General features: G+C 44.3%; 1 protein-coding gene across 1 annotated transcript in view; it reads left to right on the top strand.

The window, feature by feature from the left end:
* The window catches only part of MEOX2 (mesenchyme homeobox 2), a 258787-nt gene extending 235376 nt beyond the window's left edge, over positions 1 to 23411 (top strand). Inside the window, 1 exon segment of the mRNA XM_078664421.1 lies at positions 22697 to 23411. Coding sequence (XP_078520547.1) covers positions 22697 to 22918 — 222 coding nt within the window. The 3' untranslated portion in view covers positions 22919 to 23411.
* Positions 23412 to 23703: the final 292 nt, after the last annotated feature.

Here is a 23703-nt window from a genome sequence, read left to right as displayed (position 1 = left end):
GCCCGTCCCATGGAAAGCATTATTAAGGTCTACAAAGCTAAGTGTTTGTCGGTTGCTCAATATGGCTCTGTCATTTGGGGGTATACAAATCATGAGTCTGATAAAATACAGAAAGTAGAAAATAAATTTTTAAGAACTCTGCTTTCTGTCCCCCAATCAACCTCCACATACATTATACATTCAGAGCTGGGATTGGGCTATATTACCGACCTTTTGAAATCAGCCCCAGTTATTGGATGGTTGAAAGTCTGGTTAAACCAGGAGCTTACTTTAAATCATTCAATCCTTAAAGATTGTTTAGCCCTGGATAGAGCACGCAATATTCCATGGCTAAAATATGTTCAGACTCAGTTGACATTAATTGGCCGACCTGAACTTTTCTCTTCACCTCATTTGATAAGTCAGGAAGACATAAAAGTAGTTAGAAATCTCCTGACAGATCATTATGTTTTGGAAAGAGAAGCTACAGACTTAAATAAACCTACGGTCAGGAAACATTGTATGTTAATAACAGTCCCAGGAATGGAACCATACCTTTTATTGGTAAACAAATCATACCATCGTTTCCTTTTAACGAGATTCCGTCTGGACTTGATCCACTTTATTCTGGGCAATTTTAAAAAGTGGACTAGACCTGAAAATGCTGAACCATGCGATTGCGATACTTTTTCAATTCAGGACACGACTCACTTTATTTTCTTCTGCGGCCATTACCAAGACATTAGGAAAAAATATTTGCTGCCAATATTGTGCAATTTGGGTTTTACACAGGTAAAACCAGCTCTGTTGTTCCTGCAACTTCTTCCGAATTTAAAAGTAGCATTTCATGTAGCTAGCTTCTTAGTTGCAGGTGTACGTACAAATAAGCACCGCTTCAAAATTAGGCACCTTGTCCCAGGTTAATGTTTACCTTTTATATCCTATCGATTTTACTCTTTTTAATATCAACGTATAATTTATTCTGTATAATGTGATTCTAGGGTTTTTTTAAATATATTGTACTATATTAATATGTGTTTTGATGAAATGAAATGTTGTTATGTATCATTGCTCGCTCTTTTATGATTTTTAATAATCGAATAAAGATAATTGACTGACTGACTGACTGACTGACTGACTCAAGCTGTTTCTCTTTACATGTAGGGGCTTTTTGGGGGGAAATCCAACAGGGACGTTGCGGGGCATAGAACACTTGCACATAGGGGATTGTTGTGAAATGGGGGAGGGAGAAGAGGGGAGGAGGAGGGGGCTACTCTCTGTGATCTGTCAAGTTTTTAGCAGTGATGTGCTCAGAAGTACCTCCTTCCTCACTCTTTGCTACTTATAATTGCTATTGTGTCCAGCTTGAAAATAATAATGATACTAATACTTGGTGGGTTTTGTATAGCTAAAGGTAGATGATATTAAGGTACTGAGGGCTTATTTCTGAAAATTGTGCATCACTGTGACAAAACAGCGATGCAACAGTTTTCACTGCCCCCTCCTTGCATCATGATGGATGTGCCATATTTATTGTATGGCGCTCCATGTTGTAAGGAAAGACAGATATGTCAGGAATCCTGAAGTATCTGTTGACGCAAAAGTAATTTACTGCCGGTGTTGTGTCGCAAGCATGCATGCATGATGCAACTTGAGAAATGCGTGGGTGGCCTATCTTCAATGCACTGCATCACCCTTACGCCTGCCATGAGGTTTTGGTGCAATGGTGTCCTAGAAGTGGCACACCGAAACCTTATAGGTTTCAATGTTCCACTTCTAGGAGGCTTTGATGCGTGGGGATGAGCACCCTGCATACATTATACCTGACGCAGGTATAATGTGGCACAGGGCTTTACAAGGTGACGCATCTGCTTAGACACTTCACCTCGTAAATATGGCACAATGTGGCGCAAAGTTTACGCTGCCGTTGCATCACAAAAAGTGATGTAACAGCGGCGTAAAAGTGGTGCTATGGGTTTGTAAATAAGCCCCTGAATCTTTATTTTGGGTCCTCAAACCATTTACATCCAGCACCAAGGAAATTGTGAAATCATACTCTCAAAGATGAGGTTGTTTACATAATTTGTAAGCACTTGCCCATATCTGTGTGAATACGAAACAAGGCAAAACGAGGACAGGCCACAAACGAGACTCAAGTGAAAGCTAAAAATGAAGCGTGTCTCTGTACTATCCGGTTTCCTCCTTAGAGGGTCTCGCCAGCACAGCGATGTGAATTAGAGCAGGAGGTGGCTGTGCCAAGGCTATCTGATGCCCTCTCACATCAAACCTGACTGCTTCTATTGCTGCAAACTCATGACGCAAGCAGCCCAGTGATTGATAGGAAGGAAAAGGAGGTAAGAGAATATGGAGTTAAAAGGAGGTCGAGGTGCATGTGAAAAGTGAAAACATTGTAAGATGGTGGGAGCAAGAAAGAGGTAGTGAGAGGAAGATCAAAGTGAAAAATGTTAATGGGATTTTGATTTTTTTTAAAGAACACTCATTCATAAACAAGGCTTTCTAGTGACAGGAGATTAGTAAAACCTGAAAAAGTAACAACGAAAAAGCGTACCTTTACTTGGTCCTTTAAAGGCAAGTGTTTCTAAAGGAACAAAGTGATACCAGCGGGATGAATAGAAGAAAGAAAGAAGTTACACAGTGGTTTAACCAGCTAAGAAAAAAAGTCTGCCTTTTTTGGTCCTCTGAACAGGGCCAACCACTAGAAAATAGGGGAACTCCTGAGGGAATATAGGTAGAGCAATAGGGGAAAATCAAAATATCAAGAAACAGTCTGTTCTACCTATCTCTTTCAAAGAACGCAATTAAGTCATGAAAGCACTTCGAGGATCCTGCGGACTGCCGTATCCTGTTGGCCGCCCCCTTGATTTCTGTTATCTGGGTACCCGGAGCATTTTGCTCGGAGCTGTATACTGCTGTTGTCGTATGGCTTCCGACTCGGGGTCTGTCCGCTAAAGTTGCAGGAAGACCAGACCCAATTAATTATCAGAATATTCAATGTATCATTTAAAACCTATGGTTTTTAAGCAGCCCGACAACACAGATTTATTGCCCGGTTTGCCGAGATTCGCTCTTCCCAGACCTATGACTCCACCAGTAGTTTCCTGCCGACAAAACGGCAATCATTTTAACACCGGTTCTTGATAATATGCCCCCAGGATGTTTTGCATCCTCCTGGCTTCCACTTAACACTGCGTGAACCTAGGCAACTATTTCCACAGTGCCTCTTTTTGCTTCATCATCACACAAGAGCATCTTGAAATACATCAGTTTGGGGTATGTGCTGCACAAAGGCAAAATACGATAATGTTACACCATCCATAATAACACCCCCAGGCCATGTATAGGGGAAAAAGACAATGGGCCAGATGTATCAAAGGGTTTCAACCATTCTGTGTCTAAGGGGAAAATGTGTTCATACATATGGTCCAATGTACCTGTCTCTTGGTTCTCTGAGAGCATCGTCATCAGGGAATTGGTGGTTTGAGCAAGACTGTTTTCAAGTTTATGAATAAAATCTATCACTTCTGAAAAATTGCCACCTAATGTAATGGTATAATTTATTATATCAAAACATAAATGCATTGTAATGATCGCAATTTAAAGTAAATACACTGTTTTGAATTTTGAAGTCTGTATAATTCATTTACTTGGCTCTCTGAGCCTAGCAACTGCAGACCCTGCAGCCCTTTTGCCCCATAAGCTACAAAAGTCAGCTCTGCTTATGGTGACCATGCAGGAGACAGGAACCAACGAACCAAATGCAAAAGCAAGTGATCATGAAGCAAGAAAATCAGCCCCCACCAGCAGAAAAACCAGCCCTCACCTTCCCAGCACACAGGCAAAACGTCTGACGCCCAGTAGGGCCAGTCTGGACCTCCTTTTGAATCAGGGATAGTGCAGCATTGAGAAATGTTAAGCAGACTAACGCTATTGATTTTTTATGAGGAATTGCCATAATTTTACGTAAAGGCCCTTTGGCAAAAGAAAGCCAGTACTTGATGCTAAATCCTTCAGCAATAGAGTACCTGTGGGACCACCCCAAAAGAAAATGGCCAGCAGCAGTTTGTTTTGCATGACGATGATAGGCACAGTGACAATACTGAGATATAAAGCATTACAATAATATACTTGAAAATAACGGGTGTTAACCCCATTTTGAAAATTTTAACAGCCAAATACAGCAAACCGTTTTGACAAGCCTGAAAGTACAGAAGGACGTGACTGTCAATATTCTAATCGAGAAGTTAGAAGCCCATGTGGAAGGGAGTCTTCCCACAACCACTAGAATGTCATCCAGTAGGAAATGGTTGACATTCAGTGAGAAAACTGGTGGAAAACGTCAGCCAGATCACCATTTAAATTAAGGACATCTCAGCATCATCAACGTAAGCGAAAAGGTCCAGCCTGAATGCATGAATTCGATAAGAGAATATTAAGAAAAGTCAGAAGTGCAACACAGAAACTAAGCAGATCGGGAGAAGGTGAAGAGCTCCATGAAGCACTACAATTAAAGAGGGTAGGACAAAGCTTCAGCTCGATCAGACAGATAAAAGGAAATCCAGCCAAAGTGGTGTCTTAGAAGGTTACCTCAGACAGCCTCTTGAGGAGAGTGTTTTGCTGGACAATGTTTAATCAAAAAGAAGAACCCGTAGTTGAACTATTTAAACAAATCAATGGATCCTGTCCAAATGTTTTTGTCTGTGTCTGTGTTAAACAATAAACAGCTCTCACATTCAGCACTTAAAATAATCCTAAAAAGGCAGACAAAACTGCAGTCAATGCTATCGGATGTGGCCAAACTAAAATCAAAAGACACCCCGTTATCTGGAGCAGTGGCCACCTTATACAGCCCCCATGATCAGCCCTATTCGAGACCACAGCCATACCTCCTGTACTTGATTGGAAAGATATGTTCAAAACAAATCATAGTTGAAAGTTTGATGTGCCTACAGTCTAGAGAGATGTACCCAAAATGGCATTCCCTTTCCATGATAGTCAAGTGCAGACTTTGTGGCTATAAAAAGGAAACTTTCAACCATCTTTTGTGCTGTTGCCCAGCATTCTTGAATGTCCGCCACACCCTGCTAAAACCACTGTTCCTCAGACACAGTATAGAAACCTGCAAAGAGGCAACAAACTTGGATCTGTGTGACTTGGCAAAATCTGGCAAATATATCAGACTGCTACAAGGATTACTTAAGGACATTAACAAGACTGATAACTAAAATTAACATTATTATAAGGAATGGATTTTTTTATGTTTTGTAGAGCGGTTTTTAATTTTCATCTCAGCAGATCTTTTAATTGTTTTTATCAGTCGTACATGACTATCTGCTCAATGTTTATCAGCCCACAAGCTTACCTGCACCTTTTGCACACTCAAACTACTGTGCTCGGAATTGACTCAATATCTTATTTCAGGTATAAATCATGTCTCCTAAACTCTCATGGTATTTATTTTAAACTGATTCTACCTACGCTTGTGTTTTAAGACTGTATGCATCACACGCACCGTTTGCACAGTTATGCTAATTTGCACACTAACGCTGCGATTTCTAGCCACAGATACTGTTCATGAATCGGACATTTTCTCGATAAACTCAATATATATTTTTCGCTTATTGCAAATATATTGTAATGATTTTAATTGATCATGCAATAAAGGAATATTAACTGAGGGACAATGTTGAATGTGGCTGAAACGTCCGAGAGGATCCAGGCTGATGTAATGCTGATGTCTAAGGACATCAAGAGAAGCAGTAAGTACTGTCTTAATTCCTCATAGAGGATCATCTCTAGCCAATAGGACATCTACAACATTAAAAGATACAAAGTGAGAACGGGTCATCTACCTATTAGTGGTTCTGTTACTTCCAGTCTTCTTTCTTCTATCCCTTCTGATGTGCTTCAAGGGATTGAAACCGAAAAGGTGTTCTAGAAGAACCCTCACTTGCCTACCTAGTGGGTGACTTGCTTTATCACTGTAACCCCACCCTGGTTGCCGAATGCGGCCAGGGTGTGCTACAACGCAAGATTACTACAAAGCTGGGGTTTTTTCGGTGTGATTCCATGGAAGTGAAGTCATAATTTGAAAATAGGCTTCGGAATCCCTGTGATCGTTCGTATTGCATTGTACAACAAGTAACTGAACTTTAGCCTCATTGCTGCTTGTACTGGGGTCCAATTGAACAAAATATATCACATACACCTAAAATGGAAAAATTAATGGAAGATAAACTAATTGGGAAATTCGTTTTAAAGTTGTGCTCTGGCACTTAATTAAAGCATTGCTACTGTTAGAGTATGTAACCGGAGACAACTGCCCATTCCCCCCTATGGGGACAGGTAGCCTTGCAGTGGTAAAAAACGAAATTGGCTGTAATTCACTATCAGGACATGCCACACACACCAGGGCATGCCCTACCTTTTACTTACAACGTGCCCTGCCCTTGTGCCTACCTTAAGGGTGGCTAACATGTAGAAAATGGAAGGTTTGGGGACTGGTAAGTGGGGGCACTTACCATGTCTAACAGCCAATAATGCTAATTTTAAGTTATCTCAATTCTACAACTCAAACAGCACCTATTTTATGCCCCAGAGATTTAATAGAATATTCCTGGCACACCCAGTGACTTGCACAGGATACAGTGATGGAATGGCGTCCTTTGTGCATATGACCTTGGCCTGTGCCGGGGTGTCAGACTACTGGCTAGTGGTGGTTGCCGCACTGGTGGGTGACCACCCTTCAGTTGTGTCCCACAGTAAACCAATGCCTGTTGGAATTAATACTCAGCGCTAAGAAGGTCCCGAAGATTAGACACAGGTTTGTGGCATTGGGCTTGCTCCTGGCGAAGCGGTGCATAGATATAGCGTGCCTCTCCCCATGTGCCCTCCATTTCCAAAGCTGGATTATGGGATTGACTAAACGGGTTGTCCTGGTGGAGTGTCACTCAAGGGAAATACAAAGGGATGGGTTTGAGGAGGGTGATTTGGAAATCTCTGAGGAAATTGTCACTCTCCATGGCAACCGTACCCTATTGAGAGATAATGAAGAAGGTTCATCGGAGGATGAGGAGAAAGCATGAGAGCAGAGTGTGCATAGAGAGAATCTGGGATGGAAATGATGAACACACAATAATATTGCTGCACTCAATACCAAAATATCCCTCTCTATTGTACAAAGAATGTGCACAGTTGTAGGGCTCATGGTCTACGACAATCTGCCGTGTATCTTGTATCAACGTAATGCTCTGATTCACACTTGCTATTGTTACATTGCATAATGAAAAAATAGTAAAGTTGTTAAGAACATATATCTCTATAACATTCACAGAACTTTGCACAACATGGAGTTTATTTATTTTCCATGTTAGAGAGGTTTGTAAATTTAGAGTTTTGTGGTTTCATTCCCATCCCCTCTAGATTAAATTTTCCACCTAGGTAGGCATGGTTTCTTCGCTAAAGAGTCTGAATCCACCATTGAAAGAGTTGTTTGTGGATAAGATCCTGGTGGAAAACTCACTGATGCAATTTCTGCAGTCAGAATTACTAGCAGCAAATGTGGCTCATGGAAATGTACCTCTCGGGTCCAGTGGCAGCTGCTACGTAGGGGGGGAGGAAGGTGGAGGGGCAGGAAGGGGGGAATAAAAACATCTTACCTGATTATGGCTGCAGTTTCCACTACGTCTTCTCCTCTTCCTGGCTCCTGGCAGCACACAGGCTCCACTAAGCCATTTACAATGCTGCTGTCACCAGCATGACAATAGCATTGTGCTTGGTCTGAGAGGCCTGTTTGGCCATTCAGACAGTGCCCGGAAGCCTTGGGACTGTTCTCCACCCGGTTAAGAAACACCTCCAGATAGAGAAATGCTAAGCACATGACTGGTTGGCCCACCCAAGACGGCTGGCCAAACTGTCATGAGCACTTATGGTGCACAATCCATTACGCTGTTATTATCATTTTATTTTTCCTTTTTCCACTGCTCTGAGAGCAGTGAGGCGACGCTCCTTTGCCTTATCGGAGAAGCCGCCGCTGCTCAGTGCACATTAAATTACTTACATGTTCTTACGAATAAGGAAGATCATTTTTGGCTATTGAACAACAACATTACAGCATTACCCATATTGATATAATTGTTTATTGGATGGTTTTAGGTTAGACCAAAACACAAAGAGTAACAACAGTAAAAAAGCCAAATGCCTTATAGCGGTGCAGAATTAGATCTGGCAGAATTTCCCTCTGCTGACTGCCATCGCATGGTGAATGATTGTGCCTTATGAATTTCATTTAATAATAATTTCCGACCTTTCATAACATGAAAAAAATACCTAAATGTGGGGCTTTTTACACAAAAGCTTCTTCCTAATTTACGCTAGTGCAGATCCGGTAAAAAAAGATGGCACTTTTAACACACAAATACACAATGACATTGAGGACATGGGCAAAAAAAGATGTTGAGTTGGGAGTTAGAGGAGATCAGGAATGGCAGATTGGAGAGGACTGTTCCTATCGGAGCAGTCCCCAGGTTGATTTGCATATGGATGGGTCCTGTCTCAGACAGCATGGTGGACAAAACTGCAATGGGCTGAATTGTGGCCGAGAGAGATTAACAGTAACTACGAGTGACAGAATAAATACCCAGCATCACTTCTTTCTTAGTTCGACTTCCTAAATTTGACAGGTATGTCCAGACATAGGTGGCGTGCTCACTGTGCCATAAAACTCATGCTTCACCTACTGACACAGATGAAATAGAACAAAACCAGCCTGGGAGTGCTTGTTCTCCCATTCAGAGGGGACTTAGCCTGGCAGTTCAGCACAGTCTCTCCCAAAGTAATTAACCGGTGACTCAGACTAATTCGAGCAATCCACCTATCACTTTTTTGCTTCCCAGATGAGGAGAAGGTACAGAATCTACTGTACCTTCGTAGTTACAAACAAAATCCCAGTGGGCTGCTTAAATACCGTGTCACCAAATGCAGGCAGGGGGTATCATTAAAAACTAGCTTCATACAGTGTATGTGAGAAAGACCATCTGCCTGAGTTGCCTCATCTTTTATTTCTTTAAAAAGTCGTTTTTGATATCTGAGGTTATCTGGGGACTCCTGGTTTCAGCCATGTGTGCTCAGTTGAAAACACTATTGCATCACTTGAAAGTTGCAATTGGATTGGTATGATCTTAAGGCATAAGTCTAAGCTGATATTAATTAGCATCAGCTATAAATTGATAAAAATGGGGGTGGGGTCGCACACTACTCACACACCGGCGGTGTCGCCCCTAAGGACTCTGGTCAATGTAGTAAAGTGTTCGCGATGCATCATCTTTCGATCTTCTGCTATCTTCGCTGTCTTCGCCATCCCTGGACACGTGTTTCGGGGTATTACCCCTCATCAGCAGGGATAGGCCGTGTACTGGGGTTGCCGATGGCTGCCAATATCTGCCAGGTATAGTACCACTCAGGCGCGTAGGTGCGGGATCCCAGGCTCGTCAGCCCACTGCTAAAGGGAGCTTTAAAGTTACAAATGGGGGTGGGGTCGCACACTACTCACACACCGGCGGTGTCGCCCCTAAGGACTCTGGTCAATGTAGTAAAGTGTTCGCGATGCATCATCTTTCGATCTTCTGCTATCTTCGCTGTCTTCGCCATCCCTGGACACGTGTTTCGGGGTATTACCCCTCATCAGCAGGGATGGGCCGTGTACTGGGGTTGCCGATGGCTGTCAATATCTGCCAGGTATAGTACCACTCAGGCGCGTAGGTGTGGGATCCCAGGCTCGTCAGCCCGCTGCTCAAGGGAGCTTTAAAGTTACAAATGGTGGTGGGGTCGCACACTACTCACACACCGGCGGTGTCGCCCCTAAGGACTCTGGTCAATGTAGTAAAGTGTTCGCGATGCATCATCTTTCGATCTTCTGCTATCTTCGCTGTCTTCGCCATCCCTGGACACGTGTTTCGGGGTATTACCCCTCATCAGCAGGGATGAGCCGTGTACTGGGGTTGCCGATGGCTGTCAATATCTGCCAGGTATAGTACCACTCAGGCGCGTAGGTGTGGGATCCCAGGCTCGTCAGCCCGCTGCTCAAGGGAGCTTTAAAGTTACAAATGGTGGTGGGGTCGCACACTACTCACACACCGGCGGTGTCGCCCCTAAGGACTCTGGTCAATGTAGTAAAGTGTTCGCGATGCATCATCTTTCGATCTTCTGCTATCTTCGCTGTCTTCGCCATCCCTGGACACGTGTTTCGGGGTATTACCCCTCATCAGCAGGGATAGGCGGTGTACTGGGGTTGCCGATGGCTGCCAATATCTGCCAGGTATAGCACCACTCAGGCGCGTAGGTGCGGGATCCCAGGCTCGTCAGCCCGCTGCTCAAGGGAGCTTTAAAGTTACAAATGGGGGTGGGGTCGCACACCACTCACACACCGGCGGTGTCGCCCCTATGGACTCTGGTCAATGTAGTAAAGTGTTCGCGATGCATCATCTTTCGATCTTCTGCTATCTTCGCTGTCTTCGCCATCCCTGGACACGTGTTTCAGGGTATTACCCCTCATCAGTACACGGGCTATCCCTGCTGACGAGGGGTGATACCCCGAAACACGTGTCCAGGGATGGCAAAGACAGCGAAGATAGCAGAAGATCGAAAGATGATGCATCGCGAACACTCTACTACATTGACCAGAGTCCTTAGGGGCGACACCGCCGGTGTGTGAGTAGTGTGCGACCCCACCCCCATATGTAGCTATAAATTGATAGCAAAAATAATACCAGATGTATTAATAGAGGGTTTCCTTGTCCATCAAACGGTGTGCTAATCTATACGGTTGTGGTGCATGATATTTTTCTGCAAAGAAAGAAATGCCTAGAGTTGTCATGAGAGTGCAACAGAAAGGTCACAAGCCAGGATATGGGTCTTATGTCATGAATGTATTTTGAGTGACCAACAAAGAGGTATGTAACCTGGGTCAACAACTCAATAAATCAGGTACCAGAATTCAGTCGTCTCATATCGTTTTTAACATTTGAAAGATGAATGATTCTACGTCCAGTCAAGGTATGTAATTAATAATTAAACCTCTTGACTGGTGAGAGAACCCAATTTCCTTAAGCTTATATGTTTGCAGTGACTATCTGTTGCTCTCAAGCTTCATATGCTTCCTAAAAGTTGGAGAAAAGAGTGATATCTGGCTTCCATGATATTTTCGTGAAGGAATGAAAGACTCTCACCACTTAACTCTATTCAACTTTGTTATATTCTTAACATATATGGGTCTCTTCGCTATGGAAGAGTCCTGTCCGCAGCGATGCCAGTGGGTCCACGCACACCCTATTGTTGACGATCCTGGTTGGTAATAATTGGTTGTGGGGCTTCTTTACCCCTTTACAACATCTTGTTTATTAGCTCGAGCCTGGATGGCGCATGTGCTGCTCTGCGAGTCATTCTGTAGTCAGGTATGGACTTGAAGCGCCGCTTATTTTCCACCCATCTTTTCAATTGGCTTCTTTACTGTAGTTTCTACATGGTTGCTCTTGATTCGTGAATAGGCTTAGAAGCCCCTCCTTAGTATCGCCTTGTATACATTTGTACCAGACGTTTTACTTGTGTTGTTACCCGGTCTATTTTATCTACAGTCTGTGAGTACTATTTTGTTAATGATTTTTCGCTATAGCAGGCACGAAGTGCTTTCCTGCAAGGGTGCCAGCTTGCCTCCAGGTGCCGCTCTAGAGTTTCAGCACGGCACCCGCTTTTTCATTTTCATTACCAATAGGGCCCACTTGACAAACAAATACGCTTTCACTTTAAAGAAAGGGGCATGGCTGCCACTAAAGTGAAAGCACTGCATGGGGCGCTTTTACAAGCATTTGAAATGCAATAGGTCTCGCATTTGTGAGAGTTTAAGCTATTGACATTGTAAATTACAATGCCTTTTATTTATCTGTTTTAAAAACCAACACATAAATAAAAGACATTGTCATTTACAATGCCAATAGCTCAAACTCTCCCAAATGCGAGACCTATTGCATTGCAAATGCTTGTTTCTCTGATGTTTTCTGGGAGACTATGAATGGCGCAAGGCATGTCTTAGGGATAACAAACTTTGACCAATGTCGCCTGTTTCTGCTGGTTTCACATCTGTCTTTTCTGCCTGTTTAGACTTGTTTCACCCCTATATGTCCCAATTTTTTTTAAATTGTGGAATTCAAGCAGAATGCCTTGCAGCACAAGAATTCTTTATCCTGCATAGTGAGGAAAGCATAGAAGGAGGAGTTATTGTGCTCTTCAACACTGTCAGGAGCCGGGCAATGTATTTACTTTAATGGTAATTGCATTAAGTTAATTACACTGTCCGAACCCTCTCAGTGTATGAAGGCAAGATCTACAGCAGGGGTACCTGCTTGTTAGAGCACGAGGAGATGCGTACAGGCTACTCTCCTCGGGTATCTGCTTTCAAGTGCACTGTCAAGAGTTCGGGAAAATGAACTTACCTTAATGGACTTACCTTAATGCAATTGACATTAAGGTAAATACTTTGCACACCCCTCACAGTGCTCACAAAATCAACCGTGGTGAGCCTTCTTCTCTTCCTGTGAAGCAGCAGAGCAACCCTAATTCATCCCCACAGGCAGAAACAAATGTGGCAGAATATTTTGCCCATCTGTTAGAAATGGGGGTCTCTAGTTGGCAGGTTATTACCCTGTTCAAGTAGGGACCCTTCTTTCTAGTCAGGATCAAAGTTACACTTCTAAAATAACCCCTGCTCACCCCTTTGGTAGCTTGACAGGAGCTGCCCGACTTATCTCAGAGTCAGTGTGTAAAGCCTTTGCACATAACTAGCAGTAATATAGTGAAAATAGTATAAAAGGATCACAACAGTTTTAGAAACATAGCCAATATTTATGTGTAAAACAAAACCAAAATGAGAAAAAATCTAACATACAGTTATTCAAAATACTCATAAAGCAAAAGTATGCTTTAAAAACAGTAACTTGTAGTCAATAGCTCTGTCTGGGTGCTATCACGGTGTCGTGAACGAACAAATCCAACAGTTCTGGTACACCGCAGCATTGCAGGCCAGCTATGGTGTTGGGAAGACCTGCAAACAGTACATTTAGAAATGCAAGGAATCGGTGACCTCGCAATGAGCTCTGAAGAGCCGGTGTCAGCAGGTGTCGGTCTCAGAGGTTGGTGCAGGAGTCGTCGGGCCCTTGAAGTTACACGCATTGCAGATTGAACTCCATGCGGTTGAAGTCAGGAGTAACAGTGGGCAATGAACTCTGCTCCGCCGTGGAGTTCTCTGAGTTTTTGTCACTCCGCGCTCCGCTAGAGTGTGAAGTTTGCTCAAAAAACTTAACTACCCACTAGTGGAGCAGAGTATACTAGTGCACACAGTCACCCCTACTGGTAAACCCCACATACCACCAAAATGTCCTTCCTGATCAGCTGTTACTAGCAAGTTTCAGACGTCTGTGGCTCTCAGTGGAGAAATGCCTGAGGGACCATGAACAAAACAGCTGTCACTGTGCAGAGTCAGACCTCAAAATTACAGCACCCGCTACCATCATACACCTCAATCAATCAAATCAATCAATCAATCAATCAATCAATCAATCATTTGTAAAGCACACTACATAGCCGCGAGGGTCTCAAGGCGCTGGGGGGGGGGGTGCTACTGATCGAACAGCCAGGTCTTGAGTATCCTCCTGAAGGTCAGCAGGTCTTGGCTCTGTCGTAGGCTCAGTGGGAGGGTGTTCCATGTCTTGGCGGCGAAGTGGGAGAAGGATCTCCCACCGGTGGTTGTTCTTTGGATGCGCATGGCGGTGGCTAGTGAGAGGTCGGCGGAGCATAGCTGGCAGTTGGGGATGTAGAAGGAGAGCCGTCTGTTGAGGTCGGCTGGGCCAGTCTTGTGGAGTGCCTTGTGTGCGTGGGTGAGGAGCTTGAAGGATATCCTCTTGTTGACGGGGAGCCAGGGCAGGTTTCTCAGGTGGGGGGTGATGTGGCCCTGGCATGGTACATTGAGGCGTTTTGGATGTGTTGTAGTCATTTGATGAGGTTGTTCGGGGCTCCTGCATAGAGGGCGTTTCCGTAGTCGAGTCTGCTGCTGACGGTCTTTCTTGTATCTGTCGGGATCCATCTGTAGATCTTGCGGAGCATGCGGACGGTGTTGAAGCAGGAGGAGGAGACGGCGTCGACTTGCTTGGTCATTGAGAGCGTTGAGTCGAGGATGATTCCCAGGTTGCGTGCGTGGTCGGTGGGTGTCGGGGCTGCCCCAGTGCCGTCGGCCTCCAGGAGTTGTCGCAGGCTGAAAGGTTGGAGCCGAGGATGAGGACCTCCGTCTTGTCCAAGTTCAGCTTCAGACGGCTGGTCTTCATCCAGTTGGCGACGGCCTTCATTCCGTCGTGAAGGTTGGCTTTGGCGGTGATGGGGTCCTTGGTGAGGGAGAGGATCACCTGAGTGTCGTCGGCGTAGGAGATTATGTTGAGGTTGTCCTGTCGGGCTACGTGTGCGAGCGGGGCTATGTAAATGTTGAACAGCGTCGGGCTTAGGGAGGATCCCTGGGATACGCCGCAGATGATCTTGGAGGCTTTGGAACGGAATGGGGGAGTCGGATGCTCTGGGTCCTGCCGGAGAGGAAGGAGGTGGTCCAATCCAGAGCCTTGTCTCAGATCCCTGCGGCGTGGAGGCATGCGCGTAGTCTGCGAAGTTGTTGTTGTTCCTGAGACTTCTTGAACAGAGAGCAGGCTCTACCTCAGACCCTTGGAGAAACTCAGGGAAAGAAGATGCAGAAAGTCCAGTCCACTCCTTTCACTGCCCAAGACAGAAGCAGCCACTGCAGGCCAACACAGCAAAGCCCACAGCAAAATAGTAGTCTCTCCTCCCAGCTTCTCCAGCTCTTCTTCTTGACAGGTTTATTGATCCAGAGGAGTTCTGGGGTCAGGACCCCAATATTTATATGGCATTTCCCTTCGAAGTTTGTACAAACAAAGTTCCACTGGCATACATAAACCAGTTCAGTCTGGCTCAGGCCAGGTTCACCACAGGGGGTGGAGGCAGCTTTGCGAGAGGCAGACACAGTCCATTCAGTTGCAAGCGACAACTCCTCCCACTACTCTCAATCAATCAGTAGTTTGTTAAAGCGCGACTACTCACCCGTAAGGGTCTCAAGGCGCTAGGGGTGGGGGGGGGAGTTGGGGGGGTGCAGGTTCCATTCCATCAAGGAGGGGGTCTGTCGAAGAGCCAGGTTTTGAGGTTTCTTGCGAAGATGGGGAGCGATGTTGTCTGTCTGAGGTGGAGCGGAAGGGCGTTCCATGCTTTGGCCGCGAGGAAGGAGAAGGAGCGGCCTCCCGATCTGGTCTTTCTGGTGCGGGGGACCACAGCGTAGGAAAGCTGGGCTGATCGTAGGGTCCTTTGGGGTGCGTGGAATTTGAGTCGGCTGTTCAGGTATGCTGGTCCGATGCCATGGAGGGCCTTGTGTGCGTGGGTGAGCATCTTAAAGGTGATTCTCGCCTCGACGGGGAGCCAGTGGAGTGTGCGCAGGTGCTGGGAGATGTGGCAGTGTTTTGGCAGGTTGAGGACCAGTCTTGCGGCGGCGTTCTGGATGTTCTGTAGTTTGCGGATGAGGTTTTTGTTTATTCCGGCGTAGAGTGCGTTGCCGTAGTCGTGTCTGCTGGTGACCAGGGCGTGAGTGACTGTCTTTCGGTGTTCGAGGGGGATCCATTTGAAGGTCTTACGAAGGAGGCGGAGGGTGTGGAAGCAGGAAGATGAGACAGAGTTGATCTGGCGGTCCATTTTGAGCTCGGAGTCCAGGATGATTCCCAGGTTGCGTGCGTGGTCTGTGGGGGTTGGCGGGTTTCCAAGGGCGGTGGGCCACCAGGTGTCACTCCAGGCGTCGGGGTTTGGGCCCATGATGAGTACTTCTGTTTTGTTGGTGTTTAGTTGTAGGCAAACTAAATGTAGCCAGGTCTATTCAGCCCGGCTATGAGTCACTCAGGAAAGGCGGCACACACCTGAACTCCTCTCCCCCCACTGTGTCTGTCTAGTAGGAATGCACATCCCCAGCCCCGTCACTCCAAACCCAGACACAGTGAATACACAAAAGGCAGAGGCAAACAGTATGGTTAAGCAAGAAAACACCCACTTTCAAAAAGTGGTATTTTCAAACACACAATATAAAATCAGCTTTTCGAAAAGATGTATTTTTAAATTGTTAGTTAAGAAAGCCTAAACTCCATTTCTCTATCTTGTCTCTTTGGAAATGTATGCTTGTAAGATGGTACAAAGCCACTTAACCTATGAGACAAATAGCATTGCAACAGTGAAAAACTACATGTACAGGATTTCACTATTAGGGCATGTAACACAAACCAGTACATGTTCTACCTGTTACACACAATGCACCCTGCCCACAGGGGCACCTAGGGCCTACCTTAGGGGTGTCTTATATGTGAAAAAAGGGAAGGTTAGGGCCTGGCAATATCCAGGTCGACATGGCAGTAGAAACTGTGTGCAGACACTGCAGTGGCAGGTCTGAGGCACCTTTGAATGTCTGCCTGTGTGGGTGACCCAACCAGTGATGCAAGCCCACTAGTAGCATTTGATTTACAGTCCTTGGGCACACACAGTGCACTGTACTAGGGACTTACCTGTACATCAAACTAGTCCAATCATGGTACCTCAATCATAACACACTTTATAGTAGAAGCACTTGCACATTAACACTGAACAGCAGTGAGAAGGTGCCCAGAGACACTAAACCAGTAAAAACAAAGTCAAAAACAGGAGGCCAAAAAAACAAAACGTCTAAGGGTGAACCCGCTGCAAAAAGCCACGTCTAACACCACCTCAATTTAAAAATGAATAAGAACTCTGGCCAGTGGCATCTCTAGGGGGGTGCGGTGGGTGCGGACCGCACCGGGTGACACCACGACATGGGGTGACACCGTGCCAGACTATTTGCAGTCTCCGGAGGTTTTAATATGTAATTGCATTTGTGCCTCGCGCGGAAGCCCAGCCTGGATCGGCAGCGGTGTAAGCCTCTGTGAGCCTCCCTGTCACCTCCCGTCACACCCCATCAGCTCTCGGGCTCTGCCCTCGTGCAGCTGTTGTTGTACAGTGGTTGTTTTTCCGTTTTCTTCAAATGCACTCTGAAGCAGTGACACATGAGAACGCTGGTTGTCTAAGCCTAAACTCTTCCCCCAATTGCTCGTTTTTTTTTAAGCTGTACTATTTACTCATGTAATGTACATTCTCTACAAAAGGGGCCGATGTTTTCTTTTAAACTGTGAACGTTGTTGTTGAACTAGATAACCACGTTCACGTTCGTACAATATCTGCCGACACCTCTTAAACACTCGAGCACTCGCCAGTAGGTGAAACAATTTGGAGAGCTCGATAATTGTATAAATCGATAGTTACCTACTATGTAAAATGTCTGCTTTGTTTTCTGATGGTATGGTTGAGCTTGGCAGTTGCTGACATTTGATTTCTTTGCTTTTATAGCCCATTAGATATCTGTGGCAACTTTGTTTGTTGACACGTCACATTTGTGGCCAATATCCTGAAGACCGCTTTTGACTAATATGACCATTCGCCAAGCAGTAGTAATATGTAGTGTGGATTGATGGATTACTACTGAAAATCAGAATACTGTAGCAGACAAGGGTTACAAGATTTGCACTGTAATAATTATTGTTGGACTCTTAGGAAAATCTGACTGGCTAAGTTGTCCACCACGACAGACATACACTTCAGTTCTAGTGGCCTCGGCACAGGAGAGGGGCGCGCGCGGAGGGAGGTCATGATTAAATGTCCAAATCTCCTCTGGGGTTTGTTCCGGGCGGAGAAACAGGCGTCCGATGAATCAATTTAATGTTCTGATTCTGGGAGCAGCCGAACTACACTCACGTCAGGGGCAGGGGTCACATTTCTGAACAATTTCCAAAGTAAACATGTATAATATTTCAAATAATACCTTCTCTGTTTACAAAAACGTAAATGTGAAAAAGAGGTGTGTGTGCTTGGTAGTGGTTGCGTGATGGTTTGAGGTATTTCAGTCATGGTTTTGTGTGGTTCACTTTGTGATCTCACCCTTAGAGAGATGTGAAATTAAGTAAGTCTTGCCTTTAAGTACAAGAGTGCATAGCATAGACTCAACGGAACGCAATGTATGCTTTGCAATGCATTTTTTTAAATGCTGGTGTTTTTGGTGCACATTAGAAGTGGTGCACCGCAAGAAAGGGTGTTTGTTCACGGATATGTATGAGCGCACTAGTGGGAGTAGGGTAAGGGGAATTCTTTGCTTTGTTTTCCGAAATGTCATTTCCTGCTCATACAACTGAAAGCTGCCTTAAATACAAAAGCCTTGGAGCCACAAAGCTGCCTTACCCAGGACTGAGCCTACCTTACTCAGTGCTACTCTACAACCTTGACACAACCATACTTGGCACTGCCCATGCACCAGGAGGTCACGGTACTCAGTATCATTCTGGCCCTTGTGACTAACACATCAGTCTTCTCCAAAGGCACATAGGACTCTTGTAAAAGGTATGATTTCCAACTCTGGTCACTGCCTAGCTACTTCTTTTTACTGAGACACTCCGACACCTCCCTTCTCTCTAATATGCCATGGGGTACAGATACACAAATGTTTTTGCACTACCTAAGAACTAATAGCCAGGCATTATGCAGCGCATTAACTCATGCCAAACATTTAGGAGTAACCCAGGTTTCCATCTGCGCCCACACTGCTCCTTTTTGAGAGTCCAGGTACTGCAGTTGTCTAATGTTGAAAGATTTTGAAGCTATCCACTACATAAAATCTTATTGTGCGAGCAATTTAGCCACTTTTTTATGTTATCAGGGTGAAAAGGTTGATGTCACTCCCACTGAGATATCTGAAGAGTCAGGTGGCATGTTATGTCAATTAATGTGGCACTATGATTTGGCTGCAATGATACCTGCGCTGTGCTGTGCTTATCTGTACCTTTATAAGATGTATATTTGCAAAGAGATATGGTTGTCCTGTGGATATGACTGAAGGATGGGGTAGAATTGGAAATGGGATGTGATGAATGAGTCGGCAATCGTTCCTTCTTGTTTAAGAATGTATGTTTTAGAGTAATCTTAAAAGTAGAGAAAGAGGACATAAGCTCAAGGGAGTGGGGAGTTAGTTCAAGTGATGAGATCCAAGCAAGAGAACCCACAGGACCCTTTGTCACTGGATTCAAGCTAGCCTGACTGATAAAGGTTGTTACCCAGAAACCGGTCCCAGGATGCTTGTATCCGGTTAAGGGAAGACCTGGCTTGACAGTTCGGGCGACTGTTCCCTTGAGGAACAGGGTCAGACTGATTTGCGTATAACTGGGTCTGAACTGAGGTGGCTAAGAAAGCTAAAGAATGATGATGGATTCAACCGAGATCTGTGACTGGGGGTGAGTGTCTGAAAAGTATCAGCGCTCCGTCCATCTTCTCCTTGTGTTTGCTCTGAATTTGTATTGTGCACCTTCTGTATGACGTGTAAAAGAAAACTACACGTGCCATTGCAATAAACGTGTTCAGGAATAAAAAGTTATCCAAAGAAAGTGCTACAAATGACATGAACGTATTAGGCAGTGACTTCCCATAAGGGCTGGAGTATCCTCTTTTGATAAAGCATAGGTCTCAACTGTCAGGACTTGCGTGGTGACTTAGCAATGCCTGCTGTGCTCTTGCGTTGCACTGTAGGTAGGGTCCTAGGCTCCGAGTAGTTTTGAGCTACTGCAAGTGTTGTCTAGAGTTTGAGTTGTCATTGCAGTGCTTGGAGTACCCATTTGAGGCTTCAGTTAATGGGGCTCTGCTGCTAGCGTCTAAGTAGGTAGCAGGGGCTCCTCTCAAGACTTGGCCTGGGGCTCAGGGGATAGTGCACTGACTGGTGCCCTCTGCGATGCCAGTCTATGGTCATCAATGGAGGCTGCAGAGGAGTCTGTCAGATCTTGCAACGCTGGTCTTTTAAAGACAGTGCGACACTGCTGGAATCAGGCGACAAGTGTGTGGCCCCACCACATGGGCAGGTCAGCTAATCATGTCATGTGGGCTCTTGGACCTCCCACATGAGGGCAGAGTCCCACCAAGGTGATTCTCCGGCGATCATATTTTGCCAGACAGTGGCTGCGGCCCCTAGTATCCATGTAACATCGCCTCCTCTTTACGCCTAGAAGTCTGTGAGGTGCTAAAAGTCATGAGGGGGTGACACCATAAGTTTCCTGCACTGGGTGACACCAACCCTAGTGACGCCACTGACTCTGGCTTCTGTACATTGTGTGTAGTAGAAAGGGTCCTTACCAGAGTGACTTTCTGAAGAGGCAGATAATTAGGTGATAGAGGCTGCAGCACTAGAAACATTCTATGGCCCAAATACCAGATATAAAGAGGCCCCTTCAAAATTCTGAATGGGTATGGTCCAGAGGAACCAGTCCTGAAGTAACCAATACACTAAACTTTGCCTTGAAATTCTTTCTTCTAAACGTTTACATTCGTATTGAAAAGGGAGCCATCAGTGTTGGATTCAGTAAATGACTTGCACCTAAGAGTCATTCTTCAAATTCAGTTGATTTCATGAAACTGAAGAGCAGCTTTGTCCTACTCAGAGAGCGTTTCAACTTCTCTCAAAAAGCCATGGGCAGAGGCATTGACTGAAAACTATTGACCTTCATACCTGCCTTACCTGATCAATTCTCCAGATTCAATCCATTGATACAAGCTGTATAAAGCCCGCAGAAAAAGATGCCTTGCATTGGCCACTGGAAGCCCTTTTTGCTCCTCTGAGCTTTTCACTCAGACTTCTGCTACTCAATGAGGGTTCTGATTCAGCATGTCTGAACCGATGCAGTCTTGCTGAGGTGTGGCCTCCTGTGTCGGATGCTTTTCTTTGTTTCTTCTTCCATAAGAGTAGTCTGAATGTAAAAATATAGGCTAGTGCACATGGACATAATTTTGGGGTCACCAGGGGCCGCAAGCTTGCCCTTGTGACCCCTAACATTGCATTTGCAAGCCCTGGACTCAGAGGTGGTAAAATCAGTGCCAGAAACACAGGGGGACCTCGTCCTTGTGGACATTGGTTGGGGATCGAATCTGCTTGCTTTTTGCCATTTTTTTAAATATACTAATTGTGAATAACATGATATTTTTCTATGCTGGTGTAATAAACAATGGAGTGCAATTAGCTAGAATATATCGCTGTGGGAGAGAGTGTGTAAATGTGTTATTGTGTGCTAATATATTAAGAATCTGTGGGTGAATGAATGTATAGTTCAAATGGGTTGTGATGTCATTTCCACTATCCCATGTCTTTCAGTGAATTGACTCTCATGCTGGTGCACGATTCACCATCAATTGGAACACTTCCACTCTTTTATATCATTCAACATTTCTGACACTCATGTAGATTGGCACTGACACACATTGTTATCTTTAGAAAAAATATATATTTAATTACTTTAGAATCATCAATTAGGCTTGGAGCATTTTCCTTACATTTGTAAATTATAAACCTAATTGTCTTTTTACCTTTAACCTCTTTATTTTTAAACTATGTTTCTTGTGGCTTTTTCACACAGCAGCTCACTCTCGTCTGTGGGAGTTGTCTTGATGCCCAAGCCAAGATACCAATGATGAACCAAGGTTACATATGTGGGTGCTTATGTATGAATAAGCAAAAGCCCTTCCTCATAAACCACTAGTGAGATTCCTTGCAATGAGCCAGATAGTTGTATATGTTGCAGACTAATCAACATGCAGCATAGTAAGTATAATATAGAGGCATGATTTCAGATGACAAAACCTCGGTCTTGTCTGAATTTAATTTAAAGAAATTAGACTCCATCTACCAAAATATTATCATCATACATAGTAGGCCTGAGACTCTAGTCTCCAATGAAAGTGTCAGACTCATATGGGAAGCCTGTGAATTGCACTATGAGGCCTTACTAACTGGAGAATGCGTGATGGAAAAATGTGAATAACAGTACATAACAAATATGTGAGCCGCCTTATTTTAGCATTTCTAACTTTTTGCTTTGTGCGGTTTTCTGATTGGAGAGAATAGGCAATTCATCTTTACAGCCTTCCTTCTAAGAAGAGGTCAGGAGCTACATATTCAATAGTGTCACCCCTGGTGCATAGGACTACATTTTGAACACTGGAATAATTGCTGAACATCTCTTGACTAATGTGTGAATAAATGAAAGAATGAAAAGTTTTTATTGTGCGATTACTTAAAATCATTTGCAATATTCTAAAATAATGCGTTCAGATATATTCCGGGCAAAAACACTAATCGTCAAACCTGCAGTTAGCATTTGTACACAGTTCCTAGTATTTTAGATAAAGAATAAAATTACTAAGGTGTATAAAATGGGTCATTTCGAAAAGCGTTTTATTTTCATGTTCTAATGTGGTCATTCATTTAGTGAGTCTTACATACATGCACATTGAGTGTTATATACATGGACATTTGTATAAATGTTTCTATGTGCGAGCTTATCTGGTTTATTCACATCTTTGGACCTGCAGCTCCAGCTTGATTGCTGCAGTGAACATTGCACATACTGAAAAATACGTGGATTCCACTCTCATTTCTTTTATGTTCAGAAACAAACCTGCATTGCAACCCTAATATCTCTGCATCCAAAGTCTTGTCTATAAACTCTTTTTATTTAATTTTTAGGTCAAAGTGTGGTTCCAGAACCGTCGAATGAAATGGAAGCGTGTCAAAGGCGGGCAGCAAGGTGCTGCAGCAAGGGAAAAAGAACTGGTGAACGTGAAAAAAGGAACCCTGCTCCCCTCTGAACTCTCTGGCATCGGCGCGATGGGACTCCAGCACACGGCTGACTCCCTGACGCATGACGACAGCCATGACAGCGACCAGAGCTCTGATCACACACACTGATGATGCACAGAGAGGCCAGGGCCAGTCTCCAATCTCAGGAAACAAACGCCATTCACAGCAAGTCTTACAGAAACATCATTTTTGTACGCAAAGGATTGTGGCAAAGTGTTTTTTTATTGGCCTCAATAAAAATTCTGCCTTATTGTGCCTGCTTTCCCGATTTTTAAAAGAAGTGCTCTTTGCCATGTTTTCATAGTGCCTTAGGAGCCAAGAGAAACGAACAATGAACATTCCAAACATTTGTCATGTTGATGAATGGGGACTGGTATTTTGCTTAAGCTTGCACTGAAAAAACGTACATTGTCTTCGCCCATGAAATGGATGCGGTTTTTTACCTGAAGCATGTAGTGTAAAGAGCACTGCACTGGGGACAATGTATTAACTCTGTACATAGATATCTTGCTGAATGTGCCTGTATTTGCTATATTGCATTGCAATTAACTGTTGACATGGAAAAAGTTAATCTTGAATTAAAGTTTTTTTTGCCTTTTAATATATTTGCTTTGAACAAACTGTTGAGCTTATAGGCAGTATGGCCAAATCGATTATAAACATAATTCTGTGACTCACCCAAAAACTAAAGAACAACATCAAATAATCGGGATATTTCAAGGAATCTCTGCAAATGTTGGTGTTCGACCAATAGTGAACCTGAAAACCATTTGTTTACTCTACACAGTCTACTCACATGACACACTTTTTACAGCGTGACTCACTTCTATATTTAGCACTGTCAGTCATCGAATGGTGAAACAAGGGAGGTTTAATTCACACCAATGCTGCTG

The sequence above is a fragment of the Lissotriton helveticus genome, chromosome 10 (assembly GCF_964261635.1).
Source record: "Lissotriton helveticus chromosome 10, aLisHel1.1, whole genome shotgun sequence".
Lineage (NCBI taxonomy): Eukaryota > Metazoa > Chordata > Amphibia > Caudata > Salamandridae > Lissotriton > Lissotriton helveticus.
The sequence above is the reverse complement of the archived record's forward strand: the minus strand, read 5'-3'. Positions and strand labels throughout refer to the sequence as shown.